Source organism: Triturus cristatus, chromosome 9 (genome assembly GCF_964204655.1).
Source record: "Triturus cristatus chromosome 9, aTriCri1.1, whole genome shotgun sequence".
In the NCBI taxonomy this organism is placed as follows: Eukaryota; Metazoa; Chordata; class Amphibia; order Caudata; family Salamandridae; genus Triturus; species Triturus cristatus.
Window position 1 is genome coordinate 215,924,101 of NC_140592.1, and position 20,620 is coordinate 215,944,720.

Here is a 20,620-nt window from a genome sequence, read left to right on the forward strand (position 1 = left end):
CGAAAATCCCCCCGCCCAATCTTACTGACCAAGCTACGCGCCTGGTACTACGGAATATTCATTCCTCTGTGATGTCCCCCAGAATCTGCCCGGGGGATATTAACCTGTGCATGACACCAGTCAGAGTCTGCACTGAGGGATACTCATGTCACTGTGATGGCCCTCAGAATCTGCACGGAGGGATATTAACCTGTGCATGACACCAGTCAGAGTCTGCACTGAGGGATACTCATGTCACTGTGATGGCCCTCAGAATCTGCACGGAGGGATATTAACCTGTGCATGACATCCGTCAGAGTCTGCACTGAGGGATACTCATTTCTCTGTGATGGCCCTCAGAATCTGCACGGAGGGATATTAACCTGTGCCTGACATCCGTCAGAGACTGCACTGAGGGATACTCATGTCACTGTGATGTCCCTCAGAATCTGCCCGGGGGGATATTAACCTGTGCATGACATCCGTCAGAGTCTGCAGTGAGGGATACTCATTCCTCTGTGATGGCCCTCAGAATCTGCACAGAGGGATATTAACCTGTGCATGACATCCGTCAGACTCTGCAGTGAGGGATACTCATTTCTCTGTGATGTCCCCCAGAATCTGCCCGGAGGGATATTAACCTGTGCATGACATCCGTCAGAGACTGCACTGAGGGATACTCATGTCACTGTGATGTCCCTCAGAATCTGCCCGAGGGAATATTAACCTGTGCATGACATCCGTCGGTGACTGCACTGAGGGATACTCATTTCTCTGTGATGTCCCTCAGAATCTGCACAGAGGGATATTAACCTGTGCATGACATCCGTCAGTCTGCAGTGAGGGATACTCATTTCTCTGTGATGTCCCCCAGAATCTGCCCGGGGGGATATTAACCTGTGCATGACACCCGTCAGAGACTGCACTGAGGGATAGTCATGTCATTGTGATGGCCCTCAGAATCTGCCCGAGGGAATATTAACCTGTGCATGACATCCGTCGGAGACTGCACTGAGGGATACTCATTTCTCTGTGATGTCCCTCAGAATCTGCACAGAGGGATATTAACCTGTGCATGACATCCGTCAGAGTCTGCAGTGAGGGATACTCATGTCACTGTGATGTCCCTCAGAATCTGCACGGAGGGATATTAACCTGTGCATGACATCCATCAGAGTCTGCAGTGAGGGATACTCATTTCTCTGTGATGGCCCTCAGAATCTGCACAGAGGGATATTAACCTGTGATTGACATCCGTCAGAGTCTGCAGTGAGGGATACTCAGTTCTCTGTGACGTCCCTCAGAATCTGCACGGAGGGATATTAACCTGTGCATGACATCCGTCAGAGTCTGCACTGAGGGATACTAATTTCTCTGTGATGTCCCTCAGAATCTGCACCGAGGGATATTAACCTGTGCATAACACCCGTCAGAGTCTGCCGTGAGGGATACTCATTTCTCTGTGATGTCCCCCAGAATCTGCCCGGAGGGATATTAACCTGTGCATGACATCCGTCAGAGACTGCACTGAGGGATACTCATGTCACTGTGATGTCCCTCAGAATCTGCCCGGGGGGATATTAACCTGTGCATGACATCCGTCAGAGTCTGCAGTGAGGGATACTCATTTCTCTGTGATGTCCCTCAGAATCTGCACGGAGGGATATTAACCTGTGCATGACATCCGTCAGAGTCTGCACTGAGGGATACTAATTTCTCTGTGATGTCCCTCAGAATCTGCACCGAGGGATATTAACCTGTGCCTGACATCCGTCAGAGACTGCACTGAGGGATACTCATGTCATTGTGATGGCCCTCAGAATCTGCCCGAGGGAATATTAACCTGTGCATGACATCCGTCGGAGACTGCACTGAGGGATACTCATTTCTCTGTGATGTCCCTCAGAATCTGCACAGAGGGATATTAACCTGTGCATGACATCCGTCAGAGTCTGCAGTGAGGGATACTCATGTCACTGTGATGTCCCTCAGAATCTGCACAGAGGGATATTAACCTGTGCATGACATCCATCAGAGTCTGCAGTGAGGGATACTCATTTCTCTGTGATGTCCCTCAGAATCTGCACAGAGGGATATCAACCTGTGCATGACATCCGTCAGAGTCTGCACTGAGGGATACTCATGTCATTGTGATGGCCCTCAGAATATGCACCGAGGGAAATTAATCTGTCCCCGAAATACGTCAGAGACAGTACTGTAAGATGTCCGCTTATATGACAAAATTTCTCCCGTACATAAAAATAACTCGGCCACTGGTGTTGCTTTAAATGAAAATAGTTCAAGTTCTCTACCATTAAAGGTATTATCCGACTTTTAATTGCTGGTACTCACAATTTCTAATTTAAAAAAGTGTAGATACTTGGTATCAAATACCATCTGTCCATTTAAAGCACTGACTACGGGTAAAAATCTGAGGATACTAAATACTTGATCCCCGATGGTAAATCGATTACCGTGGGCAATTACAAAAACAAACACCGGATAAATGGATCCAGTCTAAACAACGTGAATCCTTGGCTAGGTTTAGTCCCCAGTCATTTTTATAAGGAAGTGTTTTGTTCCTCAGCGGTCCTAATCAAGGCCCTTGATAGGATTTTAGTTTTGCTCTTTTTAGTATTTTTAGACCGGCCAGTGTTTGCTTATGTGCTAAATGTCTGGAAATGTGCATTCCTCTGGCAGCATTTGTAAGGCCTTGTCTGCAATTATCCCCTGTCATATTCTACCTGGCCACCTAATACCACCGATAGAGGAACAGTGCTGTTGTCACCAGTGCTTAATTTGTAAAAGAACAAGTGCCGGGGCCAGAGTTTTGTTCAGAAGCCTGCAGCCGGCGCTATTCTATGTCGGCATGCCGCATACCAACGCTGCGTCGACTTTATTCCACCAAATCAGTGTAACTGGTTTCAGCTATGTCATAAACTGGCTATTTCTTAGTCATTAATTTATTTTTAACTCAGAAACCGATTTTTTCTACAAATGTCTTCGGAGAAACTGGACGTGTTTCTCAGATGAGGTGGATTTGCTGAAATTCACCAGTTTTGCATAGGCCTAACCCTAGTCAAGAAGGCTGGAGTGGAAAGGACTACACTGGTTAATGTCTAACTCATTACCATCTACGAATCCAATCTGAGTGTGCATAACTCCTTGACATTCATGAAGACCAGATTAACATCACGCGACACCTTAATGCCAACGTATGATTTGTCTAGGAATCTTACAACTTACAGTACAGTGCAAAGAGTCAAAGAAGGACTAACAACGAGAGGCGGTAACATGGCTTACCGTTATCTGCACGGAGAGGGGTCCTTCTCCTGCATCTTTGGCATCAATGGCAAAGTCAACCGGCAAGCTGGCAAGAACCCCCTGAGAGCTGAGACCAGGCCCACTGGCCTTCACCATGCTGGCATCACATGTAGGGAGCACCCTCACCTTGAAGGGACTTGGTGGATGAAAATAAAGAAGGTGATTATTACGTGCTCACGCAACAAACATGTTAACAATAAACATACAAATAGGAGATACAAGTTACTATAAACCCGGCTCCTTCAACATGCCCAAAGCCTTGAGATGTACTGAGCATCATGGCACCTCTGTGTCCTCTGCCCGCCTTTCTCAACGGTGGTGGAGAGCGACTGATTGACTTTAGTGGGTTTCTGCCTAACCCCAGAGTGGCTGCGTGATCATGATATAAGACGGGATGGTAGGTGGGACATACAAAGCTAAGTATCATGCGAGGGCCTCAAGGGAGTCAAGCATGGACCCCCTTACACCATAACCCCAAAGAGAATGGCTACTATTGGCATGCTGGTGTAGGAAAAGGGATAGCACACTTTGCCACTGGGTCGCCCCCAAACGCGAATCCGGGGTCAGGAGAGAAGTAGGCCGCAAACTTCAATCGGTGCTCACTCCGGCACCCGAGGTCCGATTCGAAAACGGGAAACGGGTACCACCTCGGCTCAGGCTCACCGACACAGTCCCCTCAACCGATGCAGGATGAAGACAGGATAAACGTAGGAGGTTGCGGAGGTCCTCGGGAGCCTCGCACCTACGCGGCCATCTTGGTTGCGCGCTAGGCTCCTCCTCTAATTTCTGCAGATTTAAGTTAGCTTCGCTTAGCCAAGACCAGAGGGCCGTGGTCAATAGCAGAGCTTTTCTCCTGGACAGCGATCACTCAACCTTCTCCAGTCACACCTAATCGATGGGCTCATTGTTTACTTCTACCATAAAATGAGTCTGACATTTAAGATTTCTGAGAGGAGGTTTCTTCTGAGGGTTTCACAAATGCTCTGCATTCTCCTGCTACATATCTTGTTCATCATCAAAGTGCTCAACAGTAAGAAGAAATAGCATTGGGCTAGAGGGTGGGCTTGCCAAGTAAGAGAAAATGGGTTCAGACAAGAAAGGAAGAATAGACAAAGCTAGTGCTGAAGTGTACAATGACTCCCTTGTCATTGGATGCAGCATATTGGAGATTATTGAACCTCCAGTGCCCTTCCTCTCAGATATTTGGTTTGAAATGCTTAAAAACGCTAGCGATTCAGTTGAAGCTGCAGTAGAGCAAATGGGAGACAGACTTCACAACAAAGGCAACCTGAAACAAAATGTGAGTTGCTCCAAGTCAAGCACATGCGAACAAATCAGCATGAAGTGTCTATCTCAAACGGAACAATGATGACCCTCTTGAATGATACAAGAGCAAATGCAAGTACCAATGGCCGCCAAGACATGGAAGGCGCATACAGGTTTATGGACAAAACATAGGAAAAAGATCATGTCCTACATACAGTGGTGAGAAAGGAGATGATTTCTCATATTAGAGCAAATTGGGGGGACATTTTTTACTTTCACAGGCAATCAGCTGTCCTGGCTGAGTATTGCCAGCTGTATTCACAGATGCCTGTACACGAGGCAGGGATCATTTTGAAGAATTTGCTCCAGTCTACCTGGTGGAAGCACATTTGGCAAAAAACATAATGCCAAATGGGGGCTTATTTCTTTAAAACAAACAATTATTCAAAGGCCTTAACACGCATGGGGTTTTCTCAGGGAAATTGGGAGCCACTCTCTTGCATGGCAGAACAAGGTAGGAAAAAATCTTCTCTTTTGCTAGACCAATAGAGGTCTTGAGGACAAGTGAATAAAACATGTCTTGACTAAATCTCAATAAGTCTCATATCCTCTGTTCTTCTTTGCTTTTAATATCCTGAATTTACTTCTTTTGAGAACACAATCCTTTTCACACATTTCCAGGAAGGAATGTTCACATCTTTCTTACCCTTTCTTTATTCCTATGCTCTGAAGTCTGAATATATTATGAATTCTGTGCAGCTGAGATTGTTTAAAGAAATGTTATAAACCGACATCCCTCAAAGCATAAGTGTGTTACTTAAAACCTGCAACTCTCCCAGCAACATCAACTAAATAAGCATTTGCTCCAGTGAGGATACTCACAACATATCGCATGCATTATATCACCGGCCTAATATATTGCATGCATTATATCGTCGGCCTATTGTATTGCATCCACTATACTGTTGTGCCACTACGCCGCAAGGTAAATATAAGTAAGTATGGTAGATGAATACAACTGTGAATAGAGTTAGGTAGATAATGTAGAGGGACAAATAATATATTCATTGTGGTGATATAGTAGATGAAATATAATTCTCAGTCGATATAAACGACCTTGATATAGTGTCATACAATCCTTTAGTAAATAAACAAATTAGGCCTAGTAAACACTCATTCCTTATGGCCCCATTTACGCGAAGACAAACAGAAAATAACTAATACAATTGAAAGACTGTTGTATTTCTCTGAAAATAAGCACACTTAAGGTTCATTTATTGGAACATCCCTAGGACAAATACTACAAAAGAGTCAATAATTTCAAATAAACTACAGATACTAGTGAGCATTTACAGGTGAGTGCTTGCCATATACTAAATATATTTCTTTGAAGGCTTCGAATGCATACACCTTGTGACCTTACAGATTCAAGAAACAGCAACTCAATGTAACTTACCTCTTGGGTATTTCTTCATCTGCATACTGGACAGAGACTGCATAAGGACCTTCCTGTGTGGGGGTGTACTTCACTGTGTGAATGCCGTCTCCATTATCAGTGATGTCAACGGGCTCCACCACACCTACAACACACAAGACAGGCTTCACTTCACTGCACCTAGCCACACTCTAACCAGTGTGTCAGTCATATGAATGTGTAACACCAGTGATGCTGTGGGATAAACTGCAGTACCCTTTGGGCATGTGTAATCTCAAAACTTGAACGATGATTAAATGCAGGCACCTACCAGATTTTAGAGATAGTGGTAGCAATCAATTGTCTCCTAAATTTGAATTTCATCTTTATCTGTGTGTTGTGTCTGTGCACGTGCTTAAGTAAACTTTGTGTGTAGGGAAAGGACCAATAGCTACATAGGCAATGCTTTATCTTCTTCTCTTTGGTGGCATCCTTACTCTATCTCTCCTTTCCAATTCACACTGAATAAAATGCATCAATCCCTTTTTTCCCCCATTCCCCTAGAAAACACGTTTACTACTTAAATGATCAATTGGAAGGTTTCCATCTCAATGAACCCACCTCTGCCTAAGAGCATCACAGTGCTCCTAGGCTAGAGGTATGAATATAAAATATTGAGTTGCCCAAGGGACTGAATACTTCAGAAATCTACTTGTCCTGGTAAAATATCCACACCCTCTATTTAGTTCCAAGCAGTGAGTTGACAAATTATGGCAGCGTTCTTAAAACACCAGAGCTCTGGTAATAGCCGTTACGATTATTCCAGGGCTCATATTATAGCAAGTCTTGCATTCTAGAAAGACTCTGATTTTACCACCTTTCCACAAAACTACATATTGGAGCTGAAAGTAGGTGGGAAGAGGTAATTTGAGGGCTGGAAAGCCAAGAGAGTCGGTGCATTCCCCCGAACAAATAGGTTTAAGGATATTGCTGAACTCCTCTCCAATCTCTTCCATCACTGGAAAAGGTTGGAAATGTATTCCTGACAAAGGCAGGAGTAAAACTTGTTTGGGAAAAAAAGTAGAGTATGGAAAGTGAGCTTGTAATTGCTCAGCGCATTTTCACATGAGCAAATATACACATGCACATGTGGTCTTACAAAAACAGAATTCACAAAAGTTTGCTAGAAGTATAATTTTCAAACCTAAATCTGTATGTCTTGTGAATCCCTGAAAGTCAAAAATCTGCAGCAATTCATGAACATATGGCCGCAGGTGCACTTTTGTGATGTTCTTTAATAAATATAGCCCGAATTTATTTTCATGTTGCACATGTTGCTTTTACAGTGACTTTCCATTACTAATTCTTTTAGCAGCTTCATTAATCAAACACTTTTCACTAAATGATGCCACAGAAATATGGTATTTAAACTGCAAATTAGTTCAGCAGAATGATTTTCTTCCCCAAGAAGCCACATTTTTTGTGCACATTTTATTTTAAAAGCAAAAAAAACACCAATCTTGCTTCCAAGCTTCTTCATGCAATTGCATTCATGAGCACTATAAGAAACCTCAAATTGTTAAGTTTGGCAAACACTTAAAGACATTTTGACACTGGAATACATGGTTGATCAACATGTAAATATGTACGGAAATCTTGCCTTACTCCACTCGACCCTCTAAGTGCGCGAGGCAAGGACTTTGAATACTTTTCATTCTTTCTCTCTGAGCAGACTCAATCTTTCCAGAAGTCGCAGCTTTGTTCTTGTGAGATGGAGTGCACCAAGCTTTAATTTTATAGCGTGTTAGTAATATGTCCTCAACCTGAAAGGTTGCCTCACATCATAAAGAACGGAATGTCTTTCTATGCTCTCAAAGACAGAAAGCCTAAGTTGGTCTTCTCTCACTCTTCATAATTCAATTCATACCTGTCCATTTCTGACCTCCCACAATGAGATATCCTCCCTAATATCAACCAATATCTTGGATTTATCTGTCAGCTTCAATGGTTACATTGATAAAACAGAGAAATTCCATCTCGCCAAACCTAGGTTCTCGCTCCTTTTTTCCAAAAATGGGGTTTGAATGCCAAGCTATGATTATCTTAAGACTAGACTGGCCCTTCCACTTGAATGGCACCCAGCTGTTTCCTTTCACTACAGCTAGCTATCCTTCAATCCTCCAACTGTCTTAAGAGTGATCTACAAAATTGTGAGACTTCGATAAATATCCACTACATCCCTATCAAATGCTTCATTTTATCACCTTCCCTACATTTATTATAAGGTGATGGAAGAAGCAAAAACTGTGCTATACAGCCTTAGAACTTTCCATGTTAGGTTACTCTCTAATAAGCCAAACCATCCCACATTGTTTATGCAACAGCTCCAGGAATAATGCTCTCTCTAGCCCCATACTTCCATTCCTTGAGACAACAACCCACCTTTTTCTGCAATCCTATCTTCACTTCACTACTTCCTTTCAGGCATAATGGGTTTCGTCATTAACCTTGGGGAGGTCTAAAAACGAGTTGAATTATGACCTTGTGTTTCAGCACTGACCGCCCTCTCTTAACAATAGTCCTCAAAATTATCTCAAATGCATTCCGAAAACCACTGATTCATTAAGTTTTCGAATATTTACACTCTTTCCTTATTCTTGCTGCCACAATTGTATATCCTTTCTCTCTTTTAAATATTATTTTTAATTGTAAAGTGTTTTGCACCAGTACATAAAGTGGTAGTAGATACCATGCACAAAAGCTGAGACTTCGACTAGGTGTAAGTTACTGATCTATTACACAATCTGCAGCTGTAGTGGGTGGCTACTACTACCATCTGGATTATCCACCATTCACCACCAGAAGAAAATCACGCAGGGCCTTATTTGCATTGGACCATTCCCCTAAAAATACTTTTCTGACGGCTTAAAGCACAGGTGGTGAATACCAATTAGGTATTATATGCAGCATTGTGGAGCTAAACTCTACCAAGAAAGTCTTTGCGCAGGGCATATATGCCTTTTCCTGAACCTCCATTGGAATGGTGGATCCCATCCACTGTTGAAGAGGGGGCTTCTGGGGTCCCTTCCACATGTCAGGAATCCACATCCAGATAGTGTAGCCCATCTTTGTAAGAGTTTTATTGTCCAGTGGAAGAATGCATTGCCCACAGAGATGGTCAGTGCATTTTGGTAAATAGAAACAATAGATTACCACTGCTTATTTTGCAGTCTAATATATGTGTAAGCAAAGAAGCTGAGTGGACTAAATAGCACAGAACAAATAACTGTATGTCACCTTTCTACTAAATTCATTACTGAAAAATTACAAATGTTCTGATGGGCAATGTAATACATAACTGTCAAATGTTTTAAGAAAATTGTAAAAAATAAAACGTTTATCCAATGTTTCAATTATAAGTATGACAAAATATTTGCAAAACATTCGGCAGCATTCATGCATCAAGCACAAATTTCATCTTTTATATTTCAGCACATGTTTATAATATTAAAGGGAAGGAAGCTTTATGAAATTCTACATGTTCCTTTTTCTTAGCTCCAAGGATATCCATCCATCCCAAACAATATATTCTAAAAGAGCAACTCAATCTTACATGTAGGCTCTAGGATAGAAGTTGACCCACTGAAAAGGAACAGAGCTGTTATGCTTTGTGCTTAATTTCATTAATGCCATTTTGAACTCTGATTACAAATATGGTCCAACAACATAATAGTAATAAAAAGGTTGTAATAATCTGCTTACATTTTAAATTACCAATAAACTGAGAGAGACTGTTCACTCAAAAACATGTTTCCTCACGACAAATGGTACAAAGCTGCTGTGAACAGTCTGTTTAGCAGATCTGTAGAATAACTACAGTTGGAACTCTATATTTAGTTATGTAGTGCCCCTTAAGTTGCAGCAAGATCTTTGAGTAGGGGTATTTTAGAGGTGTTATTGGACAAAGAATACACACATTACATGTACTGTTGATTCTCTTGAATCCTGACTCTCATATTGCAAAGTAGTGGGGCACATAACATTTTGATGATAAATACAGCATTGCACAAAATGGTATTTAAAGAAAACAGGTTGCTTAGCACAGCTTGAGTAAAATAGACACTAATATGGCAACTTTCAAGCACAAAGTTTATATGCAGAAGACATGGAGAAGGTCCAAGTTGTTACTCAGCAATTCTTCTTGATAGAGAACTGCTTCCGAATGCTACTAACACTAAGTTAGGTGATGTGCCCTCAGATGAGGGCTTATAATCAATCTCAAACCAAAGAGGTGGTCAAAAGAAACCTATACGTGTGTACAGGTCTGTGGTGAGATCACAAAAGATTACAAACATCTGGGAGATAGTATTCTCTCTGTTGCAGTCAATTTAACATTGATGATTGTCTTAAGAGCTAAACAGTAAGAAATTAGTGTGAGGAAACTTACAAGGGTTAAGGAATATTTATTTAGGACAGGGGCTCAGGTTTGTTTATTGGAAGAGACCCACTTAGAGAAAAAAGAGTGTGAGGCCGAGCTGGGGAAGGCTAGATGGATACCGGAAGTCCTATGTTCTGACCAGAATGGTAGCACTAGAGGGGTAGCAATATTGATTAGAGCTAACGCAGGAATTAAGGTGGTGAAATATGACACTGATCGATCAGGAAGGTGGTTGGTGGCATCTCTACAGTGCCAGAGTATCCCTTTTGTATGTGCTGTATATTACGGCCCCAATCAAGATCTTCCAGGGGCACTCCTGAAGCTTAGAACAATTCTTTTAGATCACACAGGGCCAGTTATCTTAGGGGGTGATTTTAATTTGATTTTAGATGATAAGCTGGATCGAACATCGAGGGTCAAATTTACACCTCCAGTGAAATCCCGGAGAGAGCTTAAAAACTTAGTTAAGGATTATAACCTTATAGACGTCTGGAGAGTTAGAAACAGCACAAGGAGGGATTTTTCTTTTTATAGCCGCAAGCATGGCCACCATTCCAGAATAGATTTTTTCCTTATTGATCAGGTGTTACTTGCGGCAGTTGACACTACCGAATATACCCCTGCCATCTTGTCAGACCACTCGACAGTGGAGTTAATCATTACTTTCAAAGTAAAAGAAATACAAAGGAGATGGACCCTAGATAGATCTATGTTACTAGAGGATGAGACAAAAATGGATCTGATAACTTTGACAGAGGATTTCTTTAACAATAATATAGGTTCAGCCAACCAACAAGTGGTTTGGGAAACATATAAAGCGTTTCTGCGGGGTATGCTGACCTCCATGTCAATTGTTAGGAATAGGAAGAATAAGGAGAAAAAGGAAGAAGAGCTTCATAAAATCAAAGTGAAAGAATTGGAACTCCAAGCAGCCTCTGCCAATCATTCTAGTATAAAACCTCTCCTACAAAAGGAACTAGATGCTTTGCGAGCAGACTATCAAGCAGGCTTGGATAAAGTCCTGAAAGGTAGATGGGACGCCAGCAAACTTCAAAATTTTTCTTATGGGGAGAAATGTGGTCGCCTTCTTGCTTGGAAATCTCGGATGGACAGAAATAGAAATATGATCACAAGTCTCACCCAGGGAAGTTCGGGTATTGTCACAAGTGATGATGAGAAAATTAGGGTTGAGGCTGAATCCTTCTTCAAAACGCTGTACTCTGTTGGAATAAACCAATCTCCTTTGTCATTGGAAAGCTGGTTAAGTAAGATACAGCTCCCATGCTTAGCTGAAGAGAATAATAGTTTCCTTGCGTCGGACATAAAGGAAGGTGAGGTCAGAGCTCAGCTGATGAGAATGGCTAAGGGTAAGGCAGCTGGACCCGACGGCCTCCCAGTAGAAATTTACAGGATAATTATAGATCAAATAGTGCAAGTTCTCACAACCCTGTTTAATATAATTTTTACGGGCGGCGAGAATGCTCCCGACTCATGGGCAGAGGCTACTGTAACGCTAATCCTGAAACCAAATAAGGACCCATTAAAGATCGAATCTTACAGGCCAGTCTCGCTGTTAAACACAGACTATAAGGTTTTTGCCGGTGTGCTTGCAGCCAGACTGGCCAAAACGGTAAAGACAATTATTCATCAGGACCAAAGGGGTTTCATCCCAGACAGACAACTAAACGAACTGACATTTCAGGTTATCGCAGCAATAGATGTTGCTATCAGTAAGAAGCTCCCTTTGACCCTGGCAGCAGTGGATGCCGCTAAGGCATTTGACCAGGTAGATTGGTTATATCTATGGAGGGTCTTGGAAGCCTTTGGCTTCCCAAATAAGTTTGTAACTGCTATGAGGTCTCTTTACCGCTCCCCACGGGCAAGGATATTAATAAACGGTCTTTTAACCTCCTGGGTACCAATTGCTCGCGGAACTAAGTAGGGCTGTCCACTGTCGCCTTTATTGTTTGATTTGTATATTGAGCCTTTTGTTTGTTTACTTAGATCTGACCCAGCATTTAAACCCTTTAAGATTTCTGACTTAGAACTAAAATTCGCATTATATGCTGATGACCTTCTTATGTTCACTTCAAACCCAGGGGTCGCCTTGCCCAAATTGATAGCTCTAGCAGACAAATTTGGGGCGGTCTCTGGTTACTCCATTAATAAAGATAAAACCGAAATCATGGAGTGGAACCAAGAGGTTAGTACGGTGGGCACCAAGTCAAAAATGAGATACCTGGGGGTCAAAAAATTGAGGATATCACCAAAATTAATATGGAAAAGGTCTCTAAGGAGGTCTGTGCTTTATTGCAAAGATGGTCATCACTCCCTCTAAACATCTTTGGGAGGGTTAACCTAATAAAAATGATTATCCTTCCTAAACTTACTTTCCTATTTAATTCTATCCCATTATCTTTTAACACTGTATCCATTAAAAAGTTGCAAGGGAAATTGGGTTCCTTTATTTGGAACTCTAAATCGCCAAGGGTAGCATGGAAGAAGCTTAGGAGATCTTTAAAGGCAGGTGGTTTGGCCTTTCCTGATCTATTGGTCTACTGCCACGCTTTCCATTTCAAGAACTTTAGACCCTTGGCGGGGGAGATAGAGGCAACATCATTAGGTTTATTATTTCAAGCACTACTACGAGATATACCACAGGGCCAATCGCATTTTCTTTTTAAGTTTGGAGACCCAAAATTTTTCAAAAAAATAAGACTAAAGATCCTGGGGACAGCTATTAGAAACTGGGTCTTTGTGAGGCAGAAGCTCGATATTCCCTATTACTCAGTGCAGGCTCCAATCTGGGATTCCCCAGGAACACCGGCCTGCCTTGACGATTTACTATCTCATCCTCTTAGGGCCGCTGGGATTGAGCGCTGGGGGGATCTCCAGGTTGGCTCACAGCTTCTCAGTTGGGAGGCAGTATCTGGTCTTACTGGGGGTACTCTTACTAGGTTTAAATATCATCAGTTATCCAGATGGTGGCTATCTAAGCCCTGGAATCTCAATAACCCTAATCCAAAATTTGATTTAATATATAGGAAAAATAAGTGGAAAAAACAAATTTCATACTGGTATACAGCTATGTTAGAAGCTGAGAACATCTGCGAATCAGAGATACAAAAGCTATGGAATAATCTACTAGTATTGGAGAATGTGGATATGGTGGATATTTGGGTTGACTCATTTACTATCTTGCAGGCTGTGGTAAAACCGGCAACATTAAAGCGGAACCATTTATATACCATGTATAGGGCATATCTATCCCCAAAGAAACTTATGAAATTCGCCAATCTAGATTATCATTGCCCAAGATGCAGATTCCTGGCCGCAGATGATGTGCATATGTTGGCTGTATGTCCAGAAATAAAAAATTATTGGGATTCGATACAGGGTTTCTTGGGGGAGGTTCTGCAGACACCAATAGTAATAACAATTAATACTATTCTTTCCGGACTAGGAGTTGCCTACAATATTGAGGATATTAACACAAGGTTCATTTTCTACGTCATACTCCTAGCCAGGCGTGAAATATGCAGAGCCTGGAAAGATCCATTACCTCCATCTTTTTCAAACTGTCTTAAACAGGTTATTGTTACCAGTAAGTCAGATATGGCATGTGATCTCACAAGTTTTGATAAAATTTGGAAGCCCTTGGTGGCATGGCAAGATAGGTAAAGGTAAAGGTAATTTGGTGTTCCTATGATTTATCTTGGGCCCTGTCGGTTCCTAAATCTCCCCAGTAACGCAGGGAGTCAGTTTTGGCGTGAAAAGGAGTGGATTGGGAAAGCAGTGGCAACTTGAGGGATTAGGCATGGCTCTGTATGAACTTGGTCGCTTAACATTAGGGCCGGATAGGATCGACCTTTTCAAATTGAGTTGCCTAAGCTCCCTTTAAGAATTCCATAATGGTATATGAGGAAACCCAAAAAAAAAAAAAAAAAAAAAAAAAAAAAAAAGAAATTAGTGTGAGGCCTTAGCAAAATGCAGAAATCATAATTACTTAATTAATGTGGAAGCCTGAGACAATTATCTAAAGAGAATTTGTCCTTCACACAGTTTATGTAATGGCAAAATTAAATCATACAACAACCCGCTAGTTTTTTTGAAAGGCTTTTTATTAGATGCATAGTGCAGAAAGATTTGTAGGAATAACCAGATCTGTTCAAAGGATAGTTCTTTGGGAAATCAGTTTTCTACTGAAATGTGCTAGACAAAGCTCCAAAACGCGTGAAAAACCTAGCCAGTGCATTAACAGGATGAGAAGATATACATATACAATTCTCAAAGTGTTTTCTTCTGTTTTTCTTCATTTTGAACTATTTTTTGTCTTTTCTGCAGATTTAGCTCTGCTATACAGATTCAAGTCTAATGTGCTCCATAAAAACTAACTTATTTTATTATAACATTTTTGCTCCTTCATTGCAGCTACTACTATCATGGTACAGAGAGATCATTGAGGCCTATTAAAATATTAAAAACTCAAGTCAGAAGTATTTTGTATGGATCAGGAGTCAGTTTTTGTAAGGATGAATTCAAACTATATAATCTTGATTTTAGACTACAAGGCAATCTTGAGGGATTTGGGTGTCCCTGCTTAACTATAGAGTAAAAATGAGTGTTGGTATCTATGGGAACCTTTTACAGAGTAAGTGTAACCAACTTCTAACTCCTGCTTGGCCAATTAGATTTTCAGAACTTGCTTGGAATTCTAGAAATGAAGATTCCCTACATGCTACCATAATAATTTATATTGCCTTTCAGATTCTAGACTATCAAATCTGCAAAAGACACCTCCCTCATATGAGTAGCATGGGATGCTGGGACGTAGAAAGTCCTAGAAGCTGTTGAAGAAATTTGGAGCCTATTCAAATTTCCTTATCCCATGGAGTTCTATGACAACAGCAAAGTTAGGTAATAATGTTTTCTAATGTCCAGCTGTTGCAAAATATAAGCTTAAATGATTTTTAAAGTTCACAAAGCTTGTGAGTTCATAAATAATAGCAATGTCAGGGAGGACACACACATTGAAAACTAAAGATGTAAAAGCCTGAGTAAGACATGTTCCACTGAGTACAGGTTTATATAGGAAAAACAGTTCAAGTTATGCACTGGAATAAGTACTACAACCTACGAGATATAAATAATGTGGGTTCTAAAATGGTAGCTGATATGTTTAAAAGACCTTTGTTCAGAGTGGGTTTCTGGTTCTAATTGGCAAGTGAAAGTAAAGGACGTAATAAGGAGGTGCATAGCAAGGGCACCACAGAGGGCCAAAGGGCCAAGAGAGAGGAAAACACACCCTCTCTCTCTCAGTCTGTCCCATCTTTGTGCTTTCAATCTGGTGGATCATGTGTGTCATGCCCTTGTGATGTAATTGACAATGCAAGTTATTGGTAATGTGAAAGAATTTGGAAGTAAGAGAAAAATCAGTTCACCCATGTAATTTAATTACAGGCTTAACCTACTTTGAAGGATTTTTGTACAATTTGGAATTCATTTAATTCTTCCTGATCACAGAAGCAATTACGGAAAATGATTTGAAGACAACCCGGAATGTGCTCTACAAATCTAATAAACCCTTCATGAGTCCAGAATGCTTTTGAAATAAATGATGGTAAAAGATGAAACTACTGTTGAAATGAATTTGCTAATTTTGAGAGTGAACAATTGGATAAGAAAAAGTGCATGTGTTCATAAAGTCTTCCCTTTAATTGATTTTAATTGATTTTAGATTCTGCATGCAATCAAAAAGCATGCTAATTTAACCAGTAATCCATTTCTGCCAAGAACATTTGTAATGACAACTTTAATTTGAAAGAAAGCAACTGACCACCAACCGACAGATATTTGGAACAGCAGCACTGGCTGCATTAAATCAAGTCAAATTTAGCACATTTCATCTGAAGCTCGCTGTCCTGTATGCTTTGTGGCTGTGAAAATTTGAGTGAAGAGCATAGGTCAAAAGATTCTAACCTGGCGCAATAATATCACCCCGCGGATCACCTTTAAAGAACTCTGAAATCACTTTCAAAGGACTGCGCCAACCTTGGGAATCCGGCTCTTCAGCTAGAATCAAAAGACTGTTACATCACACGTAATAACCAGCACAGAATCATCAAGAGTATAGAACAATTGAGATGGACATTGAGCCTACCACATTGAAGGCTACTTTTGGTCAACATGTGATCTACAATAAAAGAAACACGTTCCTGCGGTCAGCAGTACTCCTATGCCAAGTCACTGGGGACTGAAAGGCTATAAATTTATACCTTGGCAACCATTGATAGATATGCAATAAGTATGTTTTGTTGGAATATGTTCAATAGATTTTACAAAGAAATGAGTGAATAAGGTCAATGAGCTTACTGAAGAATTTCACATCAACAGGTCTCGGACACTAATGTATATCACTTGTACTATGTAAAATCCTTTGTCTCCCCCATTTCTATTATCCTCTTTCAATTATCACCCTACTGTAACAAAACATTTATTACAATATGTGTAGTATGTACAAAGTTACTGAATTTAGTGTTTATACGGTACTCTATAAAAGTTTATTTATTCTTATGAAGTAAGGGAGCAGTTTGTGGGACCATATACTTTCTAACAAATTCCAACATTTGAAAAGGTCCAAATTGTGACTGGACTTCAGCCTTAGAGCAGCTGGTGTGCATGTAAAAAATGATAACTAAGTGAACATTACTTCCAACCAGGCACAAGTATTTACACAAGCCTCTTTCCTAGTACTAATTGATAATGCAGAACAGTGCTGCTCTTAAAATGTCAACACACTTTGAAGAAGGATAGGGTGTTGTGGTAATCTGTGTAAATTTAATTGAAGCTGAAAAGGAATACTGACTAATTAAGTAATGCATTGGAGCTATCTCAGTAAACACAACTGTTGAAGGGGTCATAAGCCCACATTCACTTCCCATGGCAAACGATGTGCAGTTGTGTCTAGGGTACACATTACATATTGATGATAGCAGGAATTGAGAGAGGGCTTCCTTATAAAGGTTTGCTTCAAATTACCCTGTGGAGAGTGAGGCAAATCCGGGAACAAAAAAAACAAAAAAAAAGATCATAACCAAGGTGTGCTCAATCTATGTCATTGTCTATAAGTATGTCTTTCATGGTTATCGTAGCCATCTTCTATAGACCTGGCTCTTCTGGACATATGATAGGCACATATATATGGCTCATTAACCCCAGCTCAATGAACAAGGTAGAATGGGCTTTAATACATTATCAATGGAAATAACCAAGACCCTATACTTAAAGCATCATTCCCTTTAACATGGCTTAATCCCCTACCCAGGGGTTTAATACAGGCAACTGCAGCCCAAGCCGCACATGGGTGCCCCAATATTAAGCCCCCATTTATCTCAAAGGCCTATGAATATCTGTGAGATATGGGAGTCTTAAGGGCCCCTTCGCCACATTCTGCAAGGGGGGGTGCATGATTCTTCAGCTGAAATATTTGGAAGGAGTTTGAAATTTAGTTAACTCCCCCAGATGAAAGATGTATGCATTGCAAAGTGCATTTTCTTTGGAAATATTTGCGCACATATAGTTTAATAATATTGGCATCTAACCCTCACGTGAAGGAGGACTCACACTAGCATAGCATGTAAAAAGTGTAACAGAATAGAATTACTCTGCTAATGCAAAGTTCTTACCTCTAGGGCCTTGGACCAGCACTTTCAGCGGAGCAATGCCAGCCTTGCTGGTGTCCACAGTGAAATACTGTGGAAGGTTTGCTCGGACACCTGCTCCCAAACCAGGTCCTACAACCTTTACCTTGGCAGGATCGACAACGTCTTTCACAGGAACTTTGAAAGGACTGCCTGTAAAATGATAGTCATGTTGTCGAAATTAGTCAAACATTCAAGTGGTTTAAGAACTGTAACAGTTCAAGACCATGACAACAAATAGCATAAATCTATAAATTGTGAACTTGTTTAAGCACAATTAACCTTTTATAAAATAATAATACAATTGTTCAAGCATGAAAATAAACAGCCATGAATACTTCTTCCTTACTAACCACAATGATACAAAAAAATGTAATACTAACTCTTGTAATTGTAGTCTAAAGCCCCATTCACCTTCTGAAGTTTATTAGTTCCTTACACTGGTAATAAAGTAATATTCTCATCCACTTATTTTTGCAATTACCATATATGGAAGAAGGTTTATTTGTTGCAAAATCAAGAACTCTGAATGGCATCAAGTCATGTTCAGGTTTGCCCTCCCATGTGGTTCTGATCCAAGTCAGGTGGGCAGCAATTTTCTTGACTCATACGGAGTCAAGTAAAGAGAGTCACGTGTTGGACATCTTCCTGTAAGGTTCACACCTCATGCCAGGAAACCATGTTTAGGCAACCCTTATGCAGGCCACTGACCATGAGCTGAGGAGCCACATATGGGCAGCAATTCCGCAAGGCTCTCACCTTCAGCTAGGGAGCCATGCACAGCATCCATCACATATGGTACTGAGTCCCTTGCCTATTTGTCTCAAGCTAGATCTCTGGTATGTCACCAAAATTGTAGCCCGATGGATTCACAACCAATCCTGAGAACGGGCTGGCCCGACAGCTGTTGGAAATACAAAGGAATCTAGGAGTATGACATTAAATATAGAGTGGAAAGTCCAAAAAGCGTTTTTATTTGTTCCTCATAATCCCAGTTAAAGGTATGAAACTACAACTAAAAGGAGAATCTGGGAGCTGGTGACAGTGCAGGCCAAGTTGGTATACAACTAATGAGATTACAAGGAACACTTTGGCCCGACAAGACTTCGGTTCTACAAATGAGATGAGTGATGGAGTGGTCTAGTTGGCTGGTTAACATTTTTCCTTATTTATCACATTTCCAAGATATTTACTCCAGCATTTGCAAACTCTCCTGCTGATTTCTGCACTATTTAGCAGTATACTCTCGCACATACCTTTGACCATGAGGTTACTGCTGCTTTTGAGCACAGTAAAAACATCTTGATATTGCCCTATATATGCATTCAGCCATTACTTTACTCTTCCAGCCCTTGAACTGATCCGCTCTACTTGCTGAAGAGTTGGCCTAGTAGTAGCCTTCTAGGGGACAGACTGTTTGTTTAGTTCTAGCGCTTATCAAAAGTATCTAATATAGCACTATCTCACATGCAAATAATGTTGTTTCTTTTTACAGTTTTGCATTCTCAGACTGCATGCAATCTCCGTATAGCCTCCTATGTGCTCCCAGAAAAACTGACCTTGACTTAAAAAGCCCATTTGTTTCATCTCCTTGTGTTTCAAATTACCATCTCCTTATTTTCCATCCTCAGCATGCCTCCTCTCTCTGAGCAGACCATACTCTAAGTCACATGGTTGGTTAATTTAACCTCTATTACAGTATTTCTGCAAATTGCCCACACCTCATTTCAAAGATCATACACTCTCCTTTAAAAGTCATACCCCTACAACCTAACATTACCTAATCTTTTACAGCTCATCTATTAATACCGCCAAACATTAGCGTGGATTTACATAGACTGTCTCATAAAAGAACATGCATAATCCCTATTCATTTTGTCAACCACTTAGAATGGGAAGTAAATTCAATGAATGGTTCCTTAAGAACAACACTAATCCGAATAACCAACAATAACCAAGGAAAAAAACACGAACCTTGGGATCTGGAGCAGCGTGACTTAAAGCACTATATAAATGAAATTACTATACAATACAACATAATAATCTCACAAACAGGGTCATTTAGAGTCTGGTGGCGCTCCCTCCTGGCCAAAGCTCTCATTTCCATGCCACATTTAGAGATGGGGGGACCGCAGTGTTTCTGACAGCAGAGACTTGGCTGGCTCTGCCGTTGGAAACCTTTAACCTGGAGGCACTTCTGGCACTGGGCCAGCAGGTCACAATGATGTCTACACCTCCCTATTTAGGATGGGACGACTACTATTAGATTTCCTTGCCAGGGCTTGTCATATCGGAAACAGGGAAATTGCTCAATTACCAGGAGGCACAAGGAGAAATATTCCTTCACCTGGGGGGAGGAGGAGTGCATTGTTCTTTTTTTTTTCTTTTTCAAGACCAACCTCCTAATTTGGGAGTTTAAGGTATTTAATCAGGTTTTCCTGTTTTCAGTATCTATTTCTGTTTTTTTTTAGTGTACTCCAGTTTTTCATAACCTGTACA

At 40.9% G+C, this 20,620-nt stretch overlaps 1 protein-coding gene across 4 annotated transcripts in view; it reads right to left on the bottom strand.

The window, feature by feature from the left end:
- The window catches only part of FLNB (filamin B), a 446,441-nt gene that overhangs the window by 94,915 nt on the left and 330,906 nt on the right, over positions 1–20,620 (bottom strand). For 2 of the 4 annotated variants that reach the window (XM_085624763.1, XM_085624760.1), the window contains exons 25-28: positions 18,107–18,274; positions 16,401–16,493; positions 6,026–6,149; positions 3,283–3,439 (exon numbers count right to left, since the gene is read on the bottom strand). In XM_085624763.1, the coding sequence (XP_085480889.1) occupies positions 3,283–3,439; positions 6,026–6,149; positions 16,401–16,493; positions 18,107–18,274 (542 nt within the window). The remainder of the gene's footprint in view (positions 1–3,282; positions 3,440–6,025; positions 6,150–16,400; positions 16,494–18,106; positions 18,275–20,620) is intronic. The other 2 variants (XM_085624762.1, XM_085624761.1) reach the window with 1 other exon arrangement.